Source organism: Mchenga conophoros, linkage group LG16 (genome assembly GCF_057382185.1).
Source record: "Mchenga conophoros isolate Kocher_MC1m ecotype Shallow Benthic linkage group LG16, M_conophoros_male_GT1.1, whole genome shotgun sequence".
NCBI classification, from domain to species: domain Eukaryota; kingdom Metazoa; phylum Chordata; class Actinopteri; order Cichliformes; family Cichlidae; genus Mchenga; species Mchenga conophoros.
The window spans coordinates 23024892-23047223 of NC_140541.1; the positions used below are offsets into that span (position 1 = coordinate 23024892).

The 22332-nt window shown below is 41.3% G+C and overlaps 1 protein-coding gene across 1 annotated transcript in view; it reads left to right on the forward strand.

Moving 5' to 3' along the window:
• LOC146556794 (obg-like ATPase 1) overlaps positions 1 to 22332 on the forward strand; it is a 47776-nt gene that overhangs the window by 23545 nt on the left and 1899 nt on the right. Inside the window, exons 5-10 of the mRNA XM_085248958.1 lie at positions 1953 to 2128; positions 5608 to 5688; positions 6055 to 6152; positions 16761 to 16901; positions 17457 to 17553; positions 20861 to 20983. Of these exons, the coding sequence (XP_085105084.1) occupies positions 1953 to 2128; positions 5608 to 5688; positions 6055 to 6152; positions 16761 to 16901; positions 17457 to 17553; positions 20861 to 20983 (716 nt within the window). The remainder of the gene's footprint in view (positions 1 to 1952; positions 2129 to 5607; positions 5689 to 6054; positions 6153 to 16760; positions 16902 to 17456; positions 17554 to 20860; positions 20984 to 22332) is intronic.

The following is a 22332-nucleotide window of genomic DNA, read 5'->3' on the forward strand; positions in this document are numbered from 1 at the left end:
GTTTACCAGTCTCACAAATTGTTGTCATAAATACACATTCCTTAACCGTTTATTAATAGGACCTTTGAGCTCAACGGTAATTAATTAGTAGTGGAAATAATTTCTGGTACCCATCACAGAAATGTAGCAGTGACAACAATACTGTATGCTGTAATCGTACTGGGCAATTAGTGATACAAAAAACCTGTTTTATCCTGTGAATAAAAGTATATGTTTTTGTCAATGTACCATAATAACAGAAGCGAAACGCAATATTGTGTCAGGACAATTCACTATTTATGCACAATAAACAAAGGAGCATAGCGCGACCATTTCTGTTCAGCGCCAGACTTGCTTGTAACCTATATCACCAATTATGTTATGAAAATGACGTATTAACTACAGCAGCAGACTGACCTTTGTGTAAATGCTTGGAGCAGACTAACCTGTGAGCTGGAGTGTTCTGGGACGTTATATTTGATCTTTGCATGGCTGCAATCCAGGCCACCCGTCGCGTCTTTGTCACTTCGGAAACATGGCTCGAACAATTTCTCTTCAACGACGTAATCCGATAACAACCGATCTCTTTACCCGTCGGCTTCCCGTGACTGTCATGCGACCGGCTATTGCAGTTAATAATACAACAGCTTCTTGACATTTTTGTGTTTCTTTTTATCGCTGTGTGACTGATTTTAATTGAAAGCCTGCGTGCGCTAGTACCTCTTGCCACGAGTTCCCAGAATCCTTTGCGGTTCTACCCGTGAATGACGTCACATTTTCAATCTCTATATAATATGCATGTTAAATTTTATATTTGGGGTAAAATATCAAGTCTTTTCAAGTAAACCGGTTCAAGTCCAATTCAAGTCCCAAGTCATTGGTGTAAAAGTCCAAGTCAAGTCACAAGTCTTACAACATTTTTTCAAGTCAAGTCTAAAGTCATAAAATTAATGACTCGAGTCTGACTCGAGTCCAAGTCATGTGACTCGAGTCCACACCTCTGTTTGGAACTGAGTCAGTTTTCATGCTGCAGTGTTCCCAGTGCTGTAGAATGATTAATACACCAGTGAGGTGCTCTTTCTCCCCCCCCCCCCCAAACGCGCCATGTTGTCAAACAAGCTCTGCACAAACTGTACTTTGTAAATTGAAGAAAATATTTGCAAGACATGTGGGAGAATTGTCCACTACAGTTGCCAGTGTTAATGTTAAAGGCTTGTCACTCTCATGTGCCAGATGTACAACCCACCCACCACCACCCCACCAGCCCCACCCCCACCCGCCACCACCCCCCCTTCCAAACCCTGAGCACTGCTGAAGAATCAGAAGGAGTCCTAAGAGCCGCTGGTGGCTAAATGGTCTGCTTCACAGTCTCATTACCTAATCACCAGCATAGCCACAGCTAAGATGCAAATGATTGGAAAACGGCTGTCCTCTTTCATATAAGAACGCTGACATTTTCTCCTAAATCATGCTTAGTTTTCTGCGTTTTTTGTTGGTTTTTATGTTTTTTTTCACTAAATGGCTAATAGTTTTAAAACGGAGAAGTAGGAAATGCAAGGCCAGATGCTCTCCGCTTCATGCAGAATGACAGACAGGCCTGTTTTAGTTGCACTTAAAGCCAATTTTAGTGGAACTTGGCTTGACACTGTGAGCTGGTTTCTAACTGTTCTGACACACTGAAAATAAAGATTAAATATATTCCTGAATATTGCATTTCTATGACTGACATTGTGCTTTTTTATGTGGATGCCTTTTTTTCATATTCTCTGCAAAAAATAATGCTTTTCCTGGGCTGAATCTAATCACTGTTTCACATTTGATTTCCAAAAAGTCAATGTCATTGATTCTGTTACCCCAATTTGTTGTTTGGATTATACGTGTTCATCTAAAGCAGTGCTGTTGTTATTTCTAAGAAGAAGAAAAAAACCTTTATCCTGATGCTCTCCCTATGTGTTTGTATCTTATCCCTGCAGGTGCTTTTGATGATGAGGATATCATCCATGTGGAGGGGACAGTGGACCCAGTGAGGGACATGGAGATCATCCACGAGGAGCTGAGGCTGAAGGATGAGGAGATGATCAGCCCTATTATTGACAAGCTAGAGAAGACAGCCATTAGAGGCAGTGACAAGAAACTCAAACCAGAATATGTGAGTCAATGTCCCAGCAGGCCCTTTGCTCCCCCTCACAGCAAGGCACAAATAATAACCCACCCACACATGGCCAAGGAAAAAAAAAGTATGTTTTTTTAATCTCCCTCCAATAGGTCTCACCCCTCCCCCTGGCCCATTTTTCCCTTTCTGAGATTGAAAGTGATCAGGGGTCAGGGGTTTTCTGCTGTAGAAATCATTAATAGAGAGTTACTTATTCAGCTACTGACCCTGGGTCACAGCACTGGGCTAATGAAAGTGTTTCCACACAGCTCTTTTCATCTAAAGTAATACTCAAATCATGGCACAGCTCTGTCTCATGCTTATACACCTACAGCAGCTCGGGAAATTGTGTGAGGCCATATAGTGGGTGACACATATGCCTATACCTTGCTATCAATACAGTAAATGTTTAGAATATGCTTTGACAGAAGATTCTCAGTTCTCGGTGGTGCAGGGCAAAATGCAAGGCAAGATGAGAAAAGAATCCACATCTTGGATGCTAGATCAAAATATATATGGATGCTCGCACACACTCAGGTGGTTATATTGTTCCGGTAATGAGGCTGAGCAGCTAACTTTAGCAATGATTTGGTTGCAAATGTCACATGATGCCCTTCCATCATTGGAGCAGGTTAGGATGGGCCAGCAAGCAAGGGGGATCTGGCCTTTCACTTGGAGCAGCATGCCCAATTTCAGGCCCCAACACACCAAGGCTCTGACCACTCATTACACTAACGAGAGGGGCTATTTCACCTGCTGCAGAGGCCCCCGTGACTGGTTGGTTTCCCTCAGACGAAACCCCCCCACCCACCCCCTTACAGCCAGCAGCACTTCCCCACACCCCTGTAGCCCCGCAGACAGGAGCCATTCAGGCTAGGCAGGTGGCCGCTTACGCACATAATTGCTAACAATTTTAGGCAATGAATAAAAATGATCTACATTACTTGTCAAAGGTTGTGCACGCGTCGGCAAGTGAGAATCTATAGAAGACCTCTTTAGATGGCAAAGAATGGTGCTTATCAAAGGCTGCACTAAGCTTTTAGATGGGAGGGATTGTGTGATTGTCTCACAGGCTGAGCCTAGCGTGTGACATGCTCAGCTGTGTGTAGGCACACGTACGCACGTCTAATTCAACATCTATATGCAGAACATCGAGACTATGTCTAAAAATGTACAGTTTAGTAGAAACAATGGTGCTCGTTCTTTCTTTTGCAGTGCCACGAAATAATGTGAAATAAAAAGGATATTGTGTGCAGCCTTTTAAAAGGTGATTGCTTGAAAGACCTTTGAAATGGGATTTAATTTCCTTTGTCGCACTCATTTGTCTATATACTCTAAAGGTCTGCGTGTGGTGTGAAAATTCATGAATAAAAGCATATTTTATCCTGTTCCTAACAGATTTAAAGAATTTGTTTAATGGGATTGAAATGTGAGAGTGTCTTATTGTACTATTTAAGTCTGTGGTGATTATCACAGTGGTAAATATGACATAATTCAGGATGATGCACCCTGTTTCTTGTTAAAACATGGCCTAAAAATTCAAAAATCAGGGGAGGGTTTTTTGCACGAAAAGCAGCAGTGTATTTTAAATAAAATCAAGCATCTCAAAGCCCACAAGTTGCTGTGTTAGAAAACTGAAAATATTCTTAATTTGAAAAAAAGAAGAAGGTCAGCATTGAGTTCATGTGAATTTGCTTCTGTTTGCACTCATCAAGTGTTGGATTGAAAGGGCAAAGTGTTGTCTTGCAGAAAAATGCAGACCTTTGCCCTGTTACATAGAAACACAGTGCCAGCATAGTGTATTACTCTGAAAGAAAACTACTGTGCAAAGCAGCATATAATTATGCAGTATAAGATAACACCAAAAGGACAACACTGAATAATTGTAGTTTGTGACACAAATCAGCCTAACTTCCTGCTGAAACCGGATGTCGGCACAAGACAAAATCCTTAAAGACAAGACTGACATTATCAGATTAAAGGATTTGAGTTGTGACGAAGTATGCAGTTTTATCGAAACTGTTAAAAAAAACACTGCTACACAGATGATGTTATACTATTTAGGAAAACTAAAGACATATATGGAAATTACTGTAAGGTTCAAATTCCTAAAAGTTCTAATATTTTGTTGTGCTAAATTTATGTGCACGCACCACTACAAGGCTCAAATTTATGCATTGTTAAAAAATGTAAACATGTTTTCTGGTGCTGTGTTTACAAGAACAATGTTTCATTGCTTTTGTCCAAGTGAATCCTCAAATCCCCTCTCCCTGCAAAACAATAATAAGAAACCGGCCCACCAGCGGCGCTTCATGGTGGCAAGCGTATGTGTTTGACCCCTGTGGGACCTATATGCCTTTTATTAACACCTGCCTGTTAGAGGAGCTCTGCACGGCGGCTGCGAGCTGATGAGGGAAACCTGGAGCGGGTTCAGCCTGTGTCACTGGCCGTTTGCTGTTTCCATTTCACAGATGATTAATCTCTCTGTGAAGACTTGGGCCGGCGCGGGCGGAGTGTATGCAGCTCTTCCTGCGCTCTCTCCCGCTGGCTGCACTCTGGCTGCCTGACTAAAAGGCCTTTAGAATTCCTGTGGAGAGAGATGTGCAGAGAGTGAATGCAGCTGGCTGGGGGTCAGTGTGTGGAGCTTTTTCTGCCATTGTGTAATTGAGGCTCTGGCAGGATTTTTTCCTCAGTTCTTTCAAAAGGGAGTATGATTGTGAAGTGCTGCAAGGGTTTGGGGAGGGAAAAGGAGGTAGGGGGAGTGTTGCAGGGGGTGGGGGAGTTTTTATATGAAGGGGGAGGTCAAGTTGACAGGAACAAAAAGAATGTGTTCCGCTAATTTCTGTGGGGCTGGATCAACAATAATAGGCTCAATTTCTTTATTACAAATTTTATAACTACCTCCCTCCCATTTTCCCACCCTTTTCCGCTTCCAGATCCTGTCAAGACCCAGTCTTGCCTGTGGTCTCAACCCACAAGTACCTCAGTAATGAATGTGGCATACATAGCTGGAAATGCTCAATATTTTCTCCAGAAGAAACACTGAATAATTAGCTCTGTACCTCACTAGTCCTTATTCAGTAGGACTACATTCTGAAAAGTGCCTGAGGAGGGACCAATAATTTACACCTTACTAACCAACTTCCAATTAGTTCCCCGCTCTTTCCAATTTCGTCTCCTCTCTCTATCCTTTTCATTAAACAGTCCCGATGGAATATTGATGTATAAAGCTGAGACTCTGAGAGAGACACCCCAGAAGGCATTTTGTCATGATTTAAAGGAGGGAAGGGGGTCTTGTGCATGCCATCCCTGTCAAAGATAGGCCACTCCTGCTTGAATGCGAGCAAAGGCCATTGTTCATTTTGGCATCAGGATGCCATGCATTTAGGAAATAATTACCCCATACCCTGCTGGGTTTATATTCTTTTTCATCTCCTTTAATGGCTCCTTGTTCATTCTATTTTAACCCCATACAGGACATTATGTGCAAAATCAAGAGCTGGGTAGTGGATGAAAAGAAACACATCCGCTACTATCACGACTGGAACGACAAGGAGGTAAGCCTTTGATGTTGCTGTCACATTTATTGGCGCGATTTATCATGCTAATCTTTTCATCTGACCTAAAAGTACAACTGCTGTTTCCTCTTCTTTTGTTTTTTGTGTTTTGTTTTTCAAGCAACATGTTTTTTGTGCAAATCGCAAGTTAATATTATGCACAGTTATATTTTGACATTGCTTTTGTACAAGCTAATGACATCTGGCCATGCTGATCTTGATTTAGAGGCTTCCTAGTTGCGCCCCACAGAGCCTATACACCAGACTCTAATTTGATTTGGCTTCGCTTGTCTCTGTGTTGTCCTCAAAGGCTACTTTGGAAAGTTGTGGATTCTCAGTACTTGCCTTGTCTGTCTTTTTCTACAGATCGAAGTGCTGAACAAATACTTGTTTTTGACATCCAAACCAATGATGTACCTCATTAATCTCTCTGAGAAAGACTACATAAGAAGAAAGAACAAATGGTGAGTACTTCGAAGAAGGGCGGGAGCAGATTCATCGCTCTCACTAATCATCGCTAAAGAGCTTTCCTTCTACTTACGTAAGGAATAGCGTTCATTTTTACTTAGTTTAATCTAAATGTGTGCGCATTTGCCGTTGTGTGAGACTTACTGTGGTCTCCTGCTGACAACAACAGTCATATCTCTGTGAGAGAATCTGCCTGGAGGTGGCACTAAGTAAGCTCTAACACAACACCCAGCCCCAGACTCTGCACTTCATTAAGCCCATACAAGCATATGGTCTCCATTTCCAGCAAAATTTCTCATTTCCATATGATATCAAAGAGAGCGAAGGCTTTAAATGACAAAACAAAACAAGCGTATGTACATTTTGAAGCCAAACAGCTGATTAAAATCATCTGGGCCAGTAAATCATAGGGGCAAGACTCCTTAAAGATTATCTGAAATTGTTTTTGCAAATATTTGGTTTTGTCTTCACATGTTGTTGCTCTTGCTTTACAAGCATCTCTTCACAGCCATGAAATTCCCACAGTTCAGAACGACAGCCGAGGCTTCCTAGATGTGTTTAACTGACTGTTTTCCATAATAATGCGCATGTATGGGGAATTGCATGACTCATGCTTTCAGGTACAACACTGGTCACGATGTCAAAGGGCTAAAGATGACCTTGAAGGCACTGATATAAACTTCCAGCTCTGTGATCCTTACAAGCACTTTTTTGTAGTAATGTTGTCATGTGGCCTCAGTGAGAGCTGATCCAGAAGGCTGGTGTTTGACATCCATTATGTCTGAAAGGGCTACTTTTCCCACACTGCAGCCATTTTGTCAATAATACCAACTTGTGGATTGTTATCACACTTTTCCAATTGCCCTCCAGGCTGGTGGTGTCACTTCTTAGAAAATTTGTTTTTGGCGCTTTACTTGGCAGCATTGTATTACAAGTGAAGTTGTTTACCTATGACTGTTTGTTAAAATGTTCCTGACACGAAAGTATGACTGTCAGACGGAGGGAGGAGGAAGAGAACTCATAAATCAAATGATTCATGGCAAGTGGAACATCCGTCATCAGTAGGAATAGAGGTTCCCCCCTCCCCCCTTTTTTTTCTCATGTTGTGTGTGTGCGTGCATGTTTCTAACTGTGTGAAATGCAATAAATCGCGGAGTGTTTTAAACAGTAGTGCTCAGATGTCCCGAGGGCTCCGCGATGAACAATGCCGACATCAAAGTGTTGATGTTTGACAAGTGATGAGTCACTTCCCTTGTCCAGAGAGGAGCTCACACCTGTATGGAGATGATTACAGGTAGATCTAGCTGTCCCTAATTGTACAATAAATGCTGCTCTCAGCCCTAATGGCAGCTAGTCTGCTGCAGAGACGCCAGACTGCCATTTGGCTGTCGCCATGCTCCCGTGTTTTTCCACCAGCACAGTTGAGATGATGATACGGTTAAGGACTATTCAAAGCAAACAGCAAGACAAATTGCAATCCCAGGTTTAATGTGTTCAGGGAAAGAAGGCGAATCGTAGAATGAGGCAAATAAGCCAATTTTATCTGTGTCTCTCAGGACACCCATTCAGGCCTTTTCACAGGTTCACTTCCCTGCTTCTTTTTATTTTTTTAAGCTCTTTTATATTTAAGGTGTTTTGCTGAGATGCTGCCAAGCAAGATTGAGGTTCATGCTATTTAATCTCAGTTACACGATCCTGATATTTTTAATGTATGCATTATAATTTAGTTTTTTTTTTTATTATTATAGCCATTTAATAGCATTTTCTCGAAATAGTTATGGCAATTGCATCATCGTTTGCAATAGTTTTATTTAGTATTGTAAGTCTCCAAAAACATTCTGTTGTTAACCGGGATCATCCTGTTTGGAGTATGGGAACCACATACCAAGCTGGCCTTGTTTAGACAAGAATACAGAGTATTAGCTTTAGAAAGCCATCATTAATGGAGGGATCAGACAAGGAGCAAGGCCTCCTTTCATCCCCAGGTTCTCTGCTGGAGACAGTACATCATTTACTGTTGAGAGGAGCACATGGCTCCAATCCTATACAGTGTATGTGTATGAGAATGCGTACATGTGCATGTTTGAAGTCTGTTTCAGAGGCGACTCCATGCTCATTTGGATGCTGGTGTAATTGCGGTGTGGAGATCAAAGGCGCGCTGGCCGAGTGATGTTCCAGAGGAGACTTTACCACACAGCCCTCTCCTCTGTGCAGAGGGGGCCGCCTGCTGCTCACCGCTCCCCTCTCCCCTCTAGCCATGCACTGCCCCCTGCACATCCCCGCTCGTAAAAAATGATTAAGGCTGCATTTGTCATGTGTTTATGACTGAGAGGCATTGCGTGATAGGGAATGGCATCTACAAGAGTCTATCAAGAGGCTTTCTCCTCTTTCCCCGGCGTCAGTGAGCTGCCTGGAAGACTATTCAACAGAGCGCAGTGTGTGTGTGTGCTTGTGTGTGTCTGTGAGAGCGCTGTTGATAATGTGGTGGCTGCAGTCTGCCCAATGCTGGCATCTTTACTCGTCATCTAAGACGTTGTGTATTTTACAAGCAAGTCGCCTCGCCAATTTTAGGACTCTTTCTTTCTTTTAATAGATTTGATATCAGATATTTATTTAATCTTCTTCTTAATCTTCGAAGAGTATTCATATTTTGTAATGACAGAAGACACAATTAGAGGACACTTCAGCTATACTGTGATGTTTTTTCCTCCCTTGTCATTTCTTTTTCTGCCTTTTTCTTCTCCTTCTTTTGGACAATGTGCATTAAAGTAAATTGGTGCCTCTTAAGTAGATGAGTTGACCTTTAAGGAAACCGGCAAGCGTGACCTGTCTGTGAGTGCCTCTGCCGTGTGGGCTCTCCTGGTGAGTGTAAGAACTGCAGGGTACCACTGCTTGCAGCTTTTATTAACTCTGTGCGTGTGTGTGCGTGTGTGTGCGTGTGTCTGCGTGCGTGTGTTTGCATGTGTGAGCATGTATGTTAGTCAGGGTCTGTTTGTCTGCCTGTATACAAGTGGGCATAGGTCTGAGGATGTGTACTTTTCTCTTTAATCTCCAAATACTTTTTTGTTGTACTCTTCCAAACGTATTCGTACTTTATCTCTCTTAAGCATTGTTTGCCTCCAGTGCGTGTTACGTTTGGTACCTCTCTCATTATTCTTTATGCCGGGAAGCGCCAACTTTAACATGCCACAGCTGCTCTTTCTGTCGGTCTCTACCTAATTGTGTTTTCCTACCACAAATGCATCCATATCTATAATCTACTTGCTAATGTTTTCTTGTCGTGATGTAATTCAGAAAATCTTCTGCAATCCTGATTCCCCTCGTTAGCCATTTCAGACAACGGTGATGCTTCAGAAGACCTGACCAGTCTGATTTCAGCACAAGGCCTTGTTTAACGCTGGTGTGTTCAAAGATAAGAAAGCAATATATGATTGATATATGCATTTTTTTTTCTTTTTTTCTTCTTTTTTTTCTTTTTCTGCTCATTCTGTTGGTTTTTGGTTTTTGCCCTTCTCCCCCGTCCCTCTTCTCAGCTGTTTCTCTTTCCCTCTTTCTTTCTCCCCTTCTTTCCCCCAGTCAAGTCTGTCCCATGTTCAGTAAGTGAAAATAAAATAAACAATAAAAGGTGAATCAAATGGACCATTATGGCAAGGCTGGGATGGTCAATTTGGTAAAGTAAATCCGTTGGGCATCTTTCTTTGCCTTTAGACAACAATTCTGATGGCAAAAGAGCCAAACGGGACAGGCAAAAAAAAAAAAAAAAGCAATATTTCCAGTATCTCTTATTTCACTAATTCCAAAGTAATAATAAGACCAAAACCAAGAAGACCAATCCTATTAATGTTTTTTATTTTCCAAGAGCAGTAAAAAAATATACATGGCCCACAATGTTGAGATACAATAAGTAGAAACAGTGCAAAATTGTGGAAGCTGTCCTTATATAAAATTCTGTTTTCAGAAAATAAAAAATACCCCATGTATATATTTTAAATAGACTAAAAATGAACCCCAAAATACACCAAATTATAGTTATTTGACTAAAAAGTACAGCGCCTTTCTGTGGTGGAAAATTATATTAAAGCTTACATATGGATATGTATTTGTTTCAAGGTGTATCTTTTTTTGAGTAGGAGCAAATTGGTTTTGGGCTGACAGAGCAGGAGGATGAGAAAATACTGAGAGAAAGAGTCGGTGCACCAGTTTAAATCTCAGCACTGGATTTGTTGACAATGAGAAGAATGTAGATTTGTCCCCGGCGTAACCTTTGAGGCAAATGCGGTGTAAACATGAGGTAATATCTCCGAGTAGGTTGAGGAAATCCAGCCACAGAGGTTGTTATTTCCCCAGAGTCTGATACTCCGGTCTGCCTGTAGGAGGAGCTTTCACAATTGAAGTAAAGGAAGCCCCGAGAGGAGCTGCAGCATTGTGCCACTCTGTCTCACAGCAGACAACTCGATGTGGAGAAGGGGGGTATACTATGTCTGCTCAGCTTAAGGGTTGATTTTGTTACCTCTGCTTTTTGGTCCTGAAGAATGTCAGTAACAACTTTATCATGCATTATTTTTTCGCTGTCTTATAATTTTGACAAACAAACACTCGTTTCAGGAACCACACCAACATTTAAAGACTGAAAAAAAAGTCAAACCCACAGACAAAGCCAGTCCATGAAAGAAATCACTGCTACCCACTTCAGCTACTCCAAACCATAATTCACACAAACACAAGTGAAACTTTATTGAGTGCAAAACCACTGGCTCCATCCAAGTTTTTTTTAGGAACTACTATCTAGGGAGTTAGAGTTCACTTTTCAAAGCCATGTGGGAGATATACGATTGCATACTCCTGTTTGATTTGTCCACTCTGTCCTTGTTCAGTGTGGGATCCCGAGAAACACTTTCCCATGGTAGGATGCATACCCTACTATCCGCAGTCGGTCCTAATGGATGCTGTCAGCTAGCTTTCAATGAGTGAAAACAACAGGAGAGGAAGTACAGTAAAACTGAAACAGATGTAAAGTCCTGTCGACTCTGTTAGCCCAGTTATTGACTGTCCCCTGTCCAGGTAATGAAAGGGCACTGTTGCCGTGTACCACATGACCCCATTGTCTTTGATGTGCTTCGTGATGAATACCTTGTAGTAAAATTGAGACTAAAAGTTTTTCATCTTCTTTCTATATTCTTCAGTTTGGTCTCCAAACCCCGGTATAGATTACTCCCTCATTCCTCAGCCTCAAATCTGATAAATGCTGAGTCAGTCTGCCCCCAATAGTTCATAATCCACTTATTCTGAAGACACACACGGGGGGGATTGTTCTCCTGGCATTTTGCTGACATAGAAATAAATGTCTACGAGTTTCGCATCTGTGCAAACGCTAGATTTTGATAGTTGAGCTTCTTGAGATGAGCTTTGTGTTATCTTTGCGATAAGCTTAAGGCCAGGGACACATGCTGCAGTGAGTGGCCTGTAGCCTCGACAAGTTTAATGAGACAAATAAATGAATTTTACTATTGCCACATACAGCTCCTGAGCGCTTATTATCAGGATTATTGTTGAAACTGTTATGAATGGACGAGGGGAGAAAAAAAAGATGTCGGATTGTAAGCGGTGTTGGGGAGGGGGGGGGGCATGATTGGCTGATGTTACATATGTCCTTGATTACCTTCCTTCTGCTTTTATTCTAATAAGTGGCATTCTTTGTACTCCCTAGGACAGCTAGACAGTCTGACACACGATGAGAATAAATATTGCATGTGGTAGACATTAAGCTGTCATCCTGGAAAAAAAGAAGAGATGGAGAAATCCGTGTGGTGTTCTTCAGCGCTACACTTTGCCTGCTCTTGTCACAATTGTCACATCTTGATGACTCCCCCCTCTCTACCCCCAGCCCCCTTATTTTCTCTCGCCCAGTCAACTGCCATGAATGACAGCATGGATACCCCATATAGAGAATTATTTTGGGTGATGTAGAATGTACTCCTCTGGGTTACTGTTTGAATTTCTCATGTTTGCCTGTTTTTTGTTTGGTTTTTTTTGCACCCCTACCCCACAGAAATATCTTTAATGAGTTATGGCTTTGATATTGTGTCCTTAACGACCATCTTAAAGACAAATCTATGGCGGATGGGGTTGTTAAGGTTTCATCTATCATGTGCAAACGTTTAAAGTCACAATATTTAATGGGTGTAGTTATCAAAGAAAGGAAAGTTGTTTTAAAAAGCTTGTTACCAGCACACCCTCAAGGTTTGTTTGAGATACGATGTGAGATGATGCTCTTAATTAAAGCTGCTCCCATTGTGCGTGCGCCATGTTCTGTTTCCTCCAGCCCATGATTGCTTTGAAGATTGAAAGAAGTTGGTAATATTGCTGATAGTGTGTCTGTGTGTGCGCGCGCGTATGTGTGTGTATGTGTCAGATCTCCTCCCTTTCTTAAAGACGCGATGGGTAATGCCTTTCCATCCGGCTATGGCCACAGGGAGCACAGAGCGTCTGCACTCTTGTCGCTCAGGAGCTCACCACTGGGAGGATGAAAAGCTTCCCACAGAGCCCCCGACTTCCCAGCCTCAAAAGCCACCATGAGCTCATACCTCTCATTTCTCTCTCCCGCCACAGAGGAAGGGAAGAGGAGGGGGTAGTATATGCTGTGTGCCGCAACATCTTGGCCCCCTAGGTTGCTCATCCTTGTAACCTGGGACCAGACAAACAGGGGGGACTCTGGGTTTATTACTTGATGATTCTGTGCCTGGCATCTAAGCCAGTAGCTGTCAGGACATGTGAAGGGAGTAAGTAACACATTCAGCTGAGCTACCCGGACTCAGGTGCTGGGAGCTCACCTGTGGGTGTGTCAGTGATCGAGCTGTGGAGGATGTAGGTAGCGGATTACTCTTCGGGTCTGTCAGCACTCAATCGCATCGGGACTGAGCACTCAAACCGGAGGTGGCCGACCTTATACAGGCTTAACTGGCTCTGCACTCATGATGAAGCCAACCTGTTTGAGTGTATGTCAGACGCAGGCCCAGGTCATTTCTCAGGTAGCTGCCCCTGTACTTTAGATGTTCCTATTGTTTGAGCCATTTAAGCAGATCAAAGCTCTGACAAAGCCCAGGGAAGCCCCCAGGCATTCAGAAACACAGGAATTATCCCCCTTTAGGATTCTCACACAAAAAGACAAATAGGCAAGCTCCGGAGGGTGGCCCCACCTGGGGAACATCTCTATTCAGAGCCAGTCTGTTGCAAAAGGTCCAATTGTGGGGATTTTTCTTCTTGTAATTGTAGAATATATTGTGTTTTAAATTACATGTACTTTAAATACAATAAGCATTAGATCCAAAGCTTGCAACAAATGGTGTGATGCCTATTATATTTTCTAGACGTAAGATGTAAGGTGTCACATGGTCTTGGTTTCATGTTGACTGTTTTTTACCTTTAAAAAATAATAATAATAATAATGCATACATGTTTGAGTTTTGCCAAAGTTTTTCTGGTTAAAAAAAACTATATTTTTCCATTTGATCTGAGAGCACAAACACAGCTTGTTCCTTGGACTTGTTTGAGCCTTCAAGCCAGTGAATGATTAGCAGAAATAATGTCTCTGTCACCCTTAATCACATTAAAACGTGGTTAACATTTAATTTTTCCCACTTGATATGCAAAAATTTCCACTTGATTTGCAGCAGAAGCCATTGGAATTCCATTATAAAAAGAATAAAAATTTCAGGCATCATTTGTTCAGAGAGGGATATCAAGAGCAGAAAGTGCTGAATCTTTCTATTAACCGAGCAGTGAGAGATGGCACTCAGTTCTGGGACATAATAGAGACTGACAAGACACATGCACTCGCACACGCGCTCTCTCACACATGCACACACACATGCACACACACACGCACACACACACACGCACACACATCTTTCTCACTTGTATTAGTTTAGAGTACGAGGTTGATGAAGAAGACCTACAGGGAAAATATTTTACTTACATCTTATTACTGATTTTAACAAAACTGCATATCTTTTCACTTGCTTATTTTTAATCAGGCAGTAAACCTTCCTCTAAAACAAAAGTCAGGCCTGTTTCTTGTGTTAAATAGGCATTTCACACTGTGAATGGGCCTCCACGAACAAGAACACCCCTTTATTCTTTAGTATGACTGAGAGCCATAAAGACACAAAGAAATCTGCAGCATGTTTTACATAAACATTTTTCCAAATTTACACATCCACATAAAATTTCACACAAGTAATTGGAAGGGACATAAATACAAATTGCAAAGTGGCACGGGTAGACAGTGGTGAAGTTGACAGAATTGGTTTTGGGAGTCATGTTGATGGCACTTCAAAGCTCTTAATTGACAGCGCTTTGTTTCTGGAGTTGTGGGAAGGGGGTGTTTCATGTTCCTGTGGCAAGGTGTTTGTCTGGTCCTGTGTCACTCAGTGCAAGGACCCGGAGACCCCCGTGCTCATTTGCAGCTCACGTTCTCCGTCTCGGCTTCACATTATTAAAATCATCCCTCAGCCTTCTACCAAGAGCCTCTTTGTTACTTGGCTGGCTTGGCTCAGCTCTGTCAAGTCTTCACCAATTACAGTCTCAGGTACAATGGTCTATTCAAAGGATCACAGCCCTTGACTGGTGTGGAGAGAGTGATTTGTGAATCATTATTCAGCCGCCTGTAGAGAACGCAATACCTGAGGAATGCAAATAACGTGCCACCAAATAGACAGCTGTGCTGCTAAAAGTGACAAACTACAGCTGTTATTATCTCAGATTGGATTTTTCCCCTCTTGGAGCGCCCTCCATCTCCTATGTTTTCAGGTTTTCTGCTTTGGCTAAATGTGTTTTATTTTTCTGTCCTTTATTGGCGAGACGTTGGATGCCACCTTATTGTGTGTTATTGTGGTGGCAGTCAAGCGTCAGATCTGCATACATGGTGTGAACAGTAAGGGAAATATTAGGTTATTCCTCTTAATAGATGTCCATCTGAAAAGGCAGACAGATGACCTGGCATATGAGGCATTTCAGATTTACTGCGCCGGCCTGTGGTGTTATTTTAACTTGTTGAGAAAAACATTCAATCAAAGCAAAACTGTGCTCTTCGTTTTGCCCGTTACCTTGTCATATATTGTATATTGATAATCATTAGGTAGGAGCAGCGATAGGGTGCTGCAGGTGATAAAGCGGTGACATTGTTATTGGAATAGATGTGGTATTGAGGTGGTGTGGTTCCTCCCAGTCTTTGATTCTTATGGGCTTTAAACAGGAAACTAGGATTACAGATAATGACAGGGACCCCTTAGAATCAATCCAGCCCAGGAGCCGCCGTGTGAAAATGGATTTGTGTGATGCTGCTCTTTGAGATCCGTCCAATCCCAGCCTCGGAGCTTGTGAGGCTAATCTCATAATTGCTCTAACCCCCTCGTATTGTTCTGACTGAGGGTTACCATTAGCTGTGAGGATATCTTTGTCCTGCAATGTCAGGTGTCCTGCTGGACAAGAACACGTAAAGGAAAAAAAAGATCATGCAGTTAAGAAAGTGCCAAAGATAACAGTAGGTGGTTAGTTGCAGTGCTTTCTCGTTGCTTGAATGTTAATGTTTATCTAACATTCAAAAAAACACTCGGCTGGTGGAAGATTTCTTTTTTCATAGTTTAAAAAAGTATATCGTGAATTTCACTTCCACATTTCAGAGAGAAATGTGTGACTTTTTGCTTGAGCGATTTCAAAATGCACTTATTAAGAACAGTCTTGTTGTCGAACTGATTATTTTAATGTCTATTTAAATCATTTATTTATTATCTGCAGGAGCAAAGGTGTCACATTTATTCGAGAAGTGCAAAAAGGGAAGTCACAGCTATTGATTAAGTATAAAAAAAATGTGACCACAGTGGCATCATCTGTTTGTTTTTTGAACTCTTTTGAAAAGAAGCCATGAGGTGAACTGCTGACCTTAGCCACTTTTCCACCTAAAAGTGGCTAAACTGTCTTTCTGTGCAATTAATTTAAGAATACCTCAAATTACAACAAGGACAAAACAGCGTGAAATGACATACAAATGTCTTTAAAAGTCTGAATTAGGTTAATGATGCAAAACACAACATTTAACACCATAAAGAAGGTGCTGAAAACAAAAAGAATCAGGTAACATATTTAACAATAAAATAAAATGAATGAAAACCCAAACTTCAGCAAAATTTAATATTCTTGACACTTTTTACTGCTTTATGTCTTAAAGTGGAAATGAATGCCCTCCTACTTTTGGCATCATTTTAGGATCACTGAAAATATTAGGACCTGTTTTATACATATATATATATATATATATATATATATATATATATATATATATAAATCCAGTTTTTGTATTTTTATTATGTTTCTTTCTCTTTGATAAAGGACGTGTAGTCAAGTCTGATTTTTAGTTGAGAACTTGAATGGAAAGAAAGTCAAACTCTGAAAGGAAATGCCACCTTTAGAGTGCAGTCTCCCACAAACACTCATATTTTCAGCTGCTCTCATGAATATGCATGCATGCAGCGAATAACAAATACATTCATGTTAATCAAGTCCTCCAACGTGTTTTGCGACTGCTGTTTTTATTTTTTTTTAATCAGGTTGGTGAAAATCAAGGAGTGGGTGGACAGTCATGACCCCGGAGCCTTGGTCATCCCCTTTAGTGGTGGCCTAGAGAGCCTGCTGCAGGACAAGAGTGAAGAGGAGAGGCAGAAGTACAGCACAGAGCACAAGACGCAGAGGTTAATTAGCATTCAGTCTCCCCACACTTTATTATCAGCTGTGTCCTCCATGCACTCCTTTAATTGCATGTGCTGATAGAATAATAAATGGCAGAGTAATTACCATTATAAAGCAAAGGATCCCTCTTCTTACTGAACAACTCAGTCAAAGGGTTTTCCTCTAAATTAAGTTTTTAACTGTCATCTGTCATCTGTAGGTATAATTATAACTTGGGCATTTTGGGTTTATTGTTCTTGTGTGAAAACCTCTATGGAGAGAAAAATTGTGACAGCAGATTTTTTTCCCCCTTCTTTCTCTCAGCAAAGATCGAGGCATTGGGTTGAATTCTTAAAAATGTTAAATGAGTCTACAAGCCTCCTAATTAATCAAAGAAACCATTGGAGAGTTGAATGTCTTATGCGAAACGAAGTGACCCATCTTATTCACTTAATGAGTTTATATTGGAATGAATGGGGCCTTGCCATTGAGGTGAACTTTGTCTAGGCAGCAGCAGCGATAAAGAATACTTAAACAGTTCAGACCCCTCGATTCAAGCTGAAATCTCTCCCCACCAGTGCCCTGAGCAAGATCATCAAGGCAGGCTACGCAGCCCTGCAGCTGGAGTACTTCTTCACTGCTGGACCAGATGAGGTCCGTGCATGGACCATTCGGGTAAGTGCCAGCTGCCTGCTGTGCGCATACGTACATGTGAGCGTGTGTATCAGACTCACACACACACACACGAATACACACAGTATCCCATGTTCCACCCTGCTGGCACCTTCACTGATATCGCACACTTTCAACTTTGTCATGGTTGTGCTTTAGCTAGTCATTACAGACCAAGGATAACTTCAATTACTGGTGAGCTGCTGAACAGTGAAACTGGGGGCTACATTGATTGAGGAGGGCAACAATTGATTTTGCCCATTACGTCCATGAGAATGTTTCCATCCTGTGCAGATCTGCCTGCCCTCCTCCTGCCGCTGGAGATAAGGAGCCTGTGCATTGTGCCTGCCTAATCTGTGTGACGGAGGTTGTCTGTGCCAAAATTGATGTCGCTTTTCATTCGACTGTTTGTGGGCCTTGCTGGGGGCTCCTCCTCCCCGTGTGTCTCAGTTTACTGAGCCCAGCCCGCCAAGAGCTTTGTGCAATGGGATCGCAGCATTTACATCAATACAGATGTTTGCTTTGCATGTTGGTATTGTGTCCACTTATATTTTCTTTCCTTGAGCAGATAGAAGTATCGAGTGCAGAAATAATAAGCTATTTTGTCTGAGTAACATTTATACGTTCATATCGGTGGTTTAAAAATACAACAAAGTAACTTTTGAGAAACTTCAACAACTAAAGATTTGGGTTGTATTCAGTCATACAAATTCATATCCATTCTTTCATCCCATCAGATATTTCAAAGGATTGTAATTTGAATGTTTTTTTTTTTACGATACAGAATGCTTTCAATCTCATAAACATAACTTGTCCGTTTGAAAAAAGGAGTCCCATTTTCAAAAAAGCATTGCAATTTTCCACAATGGCATCTATTCAAAGAACTTGTCACCAAGCAGATCATTATGGTTTTGTTCCCCGAGTGTGAGACCGTTCACTGTTCACATTTTGTTGTTCAATTTGTTCAAAATCTTGAAATTGCCCACTATAGATGGTGGAGGCAATAATGGTAGAAAAAGTCTCATGTGTGGGCGGGTTACAGATTTGACCACTGATGGAAATACTGCTTAAATTTTTATCTTGCCCAAAGATGGCATCACTTGTCCACTTACAAAACACACATAAATAGGGGTGTTTGTTCTGCGTGTGATGCAGCTTTACCAAGATCATTTTCCCTTGACTTTGAATAAGCTCATATTGGCTTCAGCCTATTTTCAGACATCTACTTTTCAGTGCATGGGTGGATTATTTTGCATAAGATTTACGAGTGCACTGTTCTTCACGAAAAGATGAATCGATTTTTCACACAAACAAAACACTAATTTAAAATGCTATCTCGTGCTTCATTATTATTACTATTATTGTTGTTATTATTGTTATTATTAGATAGAGACGTGGCTTCAGACAGTTACATTATGAGTAATACACAGGTTTCCAAATATGTCCTAGAGGACTCCAATATGCATTTGTAATATCTGCTATAGCAAATTGCAGTGATAAATGTCCTGTTTCTTTTTTAACTAATAAGAAAGACATTTTTTTTTAAAAAGCACAAGATTTTTCCTTTTTCTCCATTTAAATATATTTATATAAATATATAATAAAATTGCATGTTTCTTATAAGGAACACAATGTTCACTTGATTTTTTTTGGCATGAGAAAAAAATGACACATACTTTTTTTTTAATGGGATCTATATGAATTTCTGCTCTCCACTAGACAGGGTCTCCTTTTTTTCCCTAATTCTTTTATATTGTGGTTGAAACAAAATTTAGCCACCTTCAAACGATTCACCAAAATCATATTTCGGGTGAATGTTAAATGTTTTGTTGGAGATTATATGACACCCATCCACACATCAAACTTGATCCTTTATTTTTCTTTTCTAAGCATTTTTAAACTAAGCACAACCCAGAGGGGAAGATGAGCTCACTCGCTCTTCATCCTCACAAGACACGTTACATTTTAGTCAGATGACATCACCGTGTTTAGATGCACACGTCTCAGCATGACTGATGTCCTCGCTATTTAGAGCAAAGTCCCAAAACACTTCAAAGGCATCCTCGAAAACACGCTTGTCCTCCTCAGCATAACTGATTACAGCCAGCCTTGATTGTGTGTGAGGGGCATTTAGTCAGGTAAGCATCAGTGAGTAACTATATTAAGCCAATACATCTTGCATTGTAAAAACTACACTCAGTAATGTCGTGTTCCTAAGTCCTTTAACATGCTTTATTAGGCAGCCTCGAGGTGACCATTATCTATCAGCCTGCTCTGCATAGCTCTTAACTAGGACAATGTGGATCTCTTGTAATGCACCATATGAAAAAAATCCCTCCCTTAATCTATTTTTCTCCAGATAGACAAACCTTGATGCTGATTAATGGTAGTTAAACTCACAAGCACTCCGTCAATGAGATTGCAAGTAGATGGTAATGTATTAGAGTCATTAAATACGCATCATTCTTTTGGCATGAAATATGTTGACCCCAACCTGATTATATACATAATTAAAACTGCTCAACAGTTTCTGAGCACGGAGCTGCAGAGCAGAGAGGGAGCGAGCAGGTCGACAGGCAGGAGTCATAATGATGCACAGCAGCCACGTCACTTATTTGGGTCATTTGTCATTTCCACCCAGCATTATTTCAACGCATATAAATTGCACATTTTGTCAGTCACCAGTTTTGTCTTGGAGTGTTAGAGAGGGCTCAAAGTGCAATATATAAATTATATATACATATTTTATACATCTATTAAACTGTTACATGTAAATTGAAATCTCAAACAGCTCCAGTTAATATCAAATCTCTGCTGTGTAAATGTAAAAAGTTATAATACTCCAAAACTCACAGGAGTACATTCAACATAGTGAAATACCACTGAAGGGTTGAGCTGAATTTGAATTACCAAACTCTCACAATAGTAAAGGCCTGATGCAGTGGGGTCTATACCACGCTTGCTTCTCACTGCAATGCTGGGTCTTCTTGCTGTCATGACCAGAGAGCCGAGCAGCGACCCACAATGAGGCAAGATTGCTTGGACAGAAATCAATACCACCACGGAATGGGAATCAGGAGGCATTGATAGCAGTGCTGGGTCCTTATCGGTATCCAGGCTACCCTAGCAGGTCACAACTGAGTGGAAAGCTATCCAGAAATCAGGACTGAGGGAAGAATACCCCCAACTGAAAATCACCCCCAGAGTGATCACAACGCTATCACCCCATCAAACACCGTGTCGCTCGCATGCTGTAATCCATCTTCTCCAAAACAATTCATTTGTCCTCTCTTTTCCTTCCTTGTGACAGAAAGGAACTAAGGCTCCACAGGCTGCGGGGAAGATCCACACAGACTTTGAGAGGGGCTTCATTATGGCGGAAGTAATGAAATTCCAGGATTTTAAAGAGGAAGGCAGCGAGAGTGCTGTCAAGGTGAGCAGTCAGGGTGCCAGAGGAGATGAGGGGAAGTCTCCTGTGATCAGTGGAGCTGACAGTCGCCACACAGCTCCTACTGAAAACTGCTCTTCACCTTTACTCAGGGGAAGAAATTACTGCACACACTCCAGCACCACTCCTGACAAGCCAGCTGATTCTGGCTCTAAACACTGCCATTCTGCTCCAGCTGTGCATATCTTTATCACAATGTGTCTTAACTGGCTGATGGTAGTTCTTGCTCGTGGCTCAGCGCAGTCGCTCCAAGGAAGCACTTCTTCACCTCACCAGGCATTGATCAGATCTACAGAGTGCGCTGTTAGCTTAGAGCTCTCTGTTACCAAATCCCCAAGCCACTGTAGGCATGTGACAGTGATATAAAGCGGCAAGTTAAATAAAGTGTGAAATTCCTTAAATAAGGACTGTTTCATGGTTTGCAGCACAGAAATGTGACTTGCATGTCTTCTGTTTTTATGGGCAGTGTTTGTTTTGACCTTTTTAACTGCACCTTGTGGACACACCTATCAAGTGTATTAAGTCATTTCACTGCTAAAGGCAACACAATACTTTTCTTTCCTGCTCCAAGTTGTACTTTGACATTGAAAATTTGTTTAAAATCTGCAAACTGCAATCAACTTATCGAATGCACACGGTTAATAATGAGTTCATCGACACTGTAGGATGCCTTTTAAATTAAAGGTGCACTTTTTTTCAATCCTTTATTTTCTTTAACGAGAAAAAAATCTACTTTTAAATCTCAGTTAATTAAAGCAGAAGTGACTCTGATTTTATGTGCAACACTTGTGCGAAGCAGCTGTAAGCCATGCTGTCGCAATCCCCCTATCACCACCATCAACTCCATGTGCCCACTTACAGACTCAACTAATGTAATTATGGTGGCACAAAGGGCCCACGGGGACCAGTGTGGAAAGGAAGCACAAAAAAAAAAAAAACATTTAAATCTCCTTGCTATTCAAGTCCTTTTTAATAAATATTTGATATTTAATGCATCGGCAGTGTATTGTCCACACCCTCCATAAGCTGCAAAAAGAGAGCGAAATATGTAAGTCTCTGGGGGGTTTCGCCATTGTTATCAGAGGTTGAGATCTCAGTGTCAGGTCCTTACTGCATGCTCTCTTACTAATCCCTTTTTGAGCCTCAGAAGAACATGGAGCGTTTCTGACTGTGGCATTAAGGTCCATGCTATTTAATGCCAGTTGTGGGAATAGGCTGTCTGAATAGGGCCAGTGTACAGGGATATCACATTATTAGTAATCATATCTGCTTAAGCCAAGCTTGCTGCTCCAGATGGCTGCTTTCAAGTGCAAATGAACCAGTTAGACGTGTCT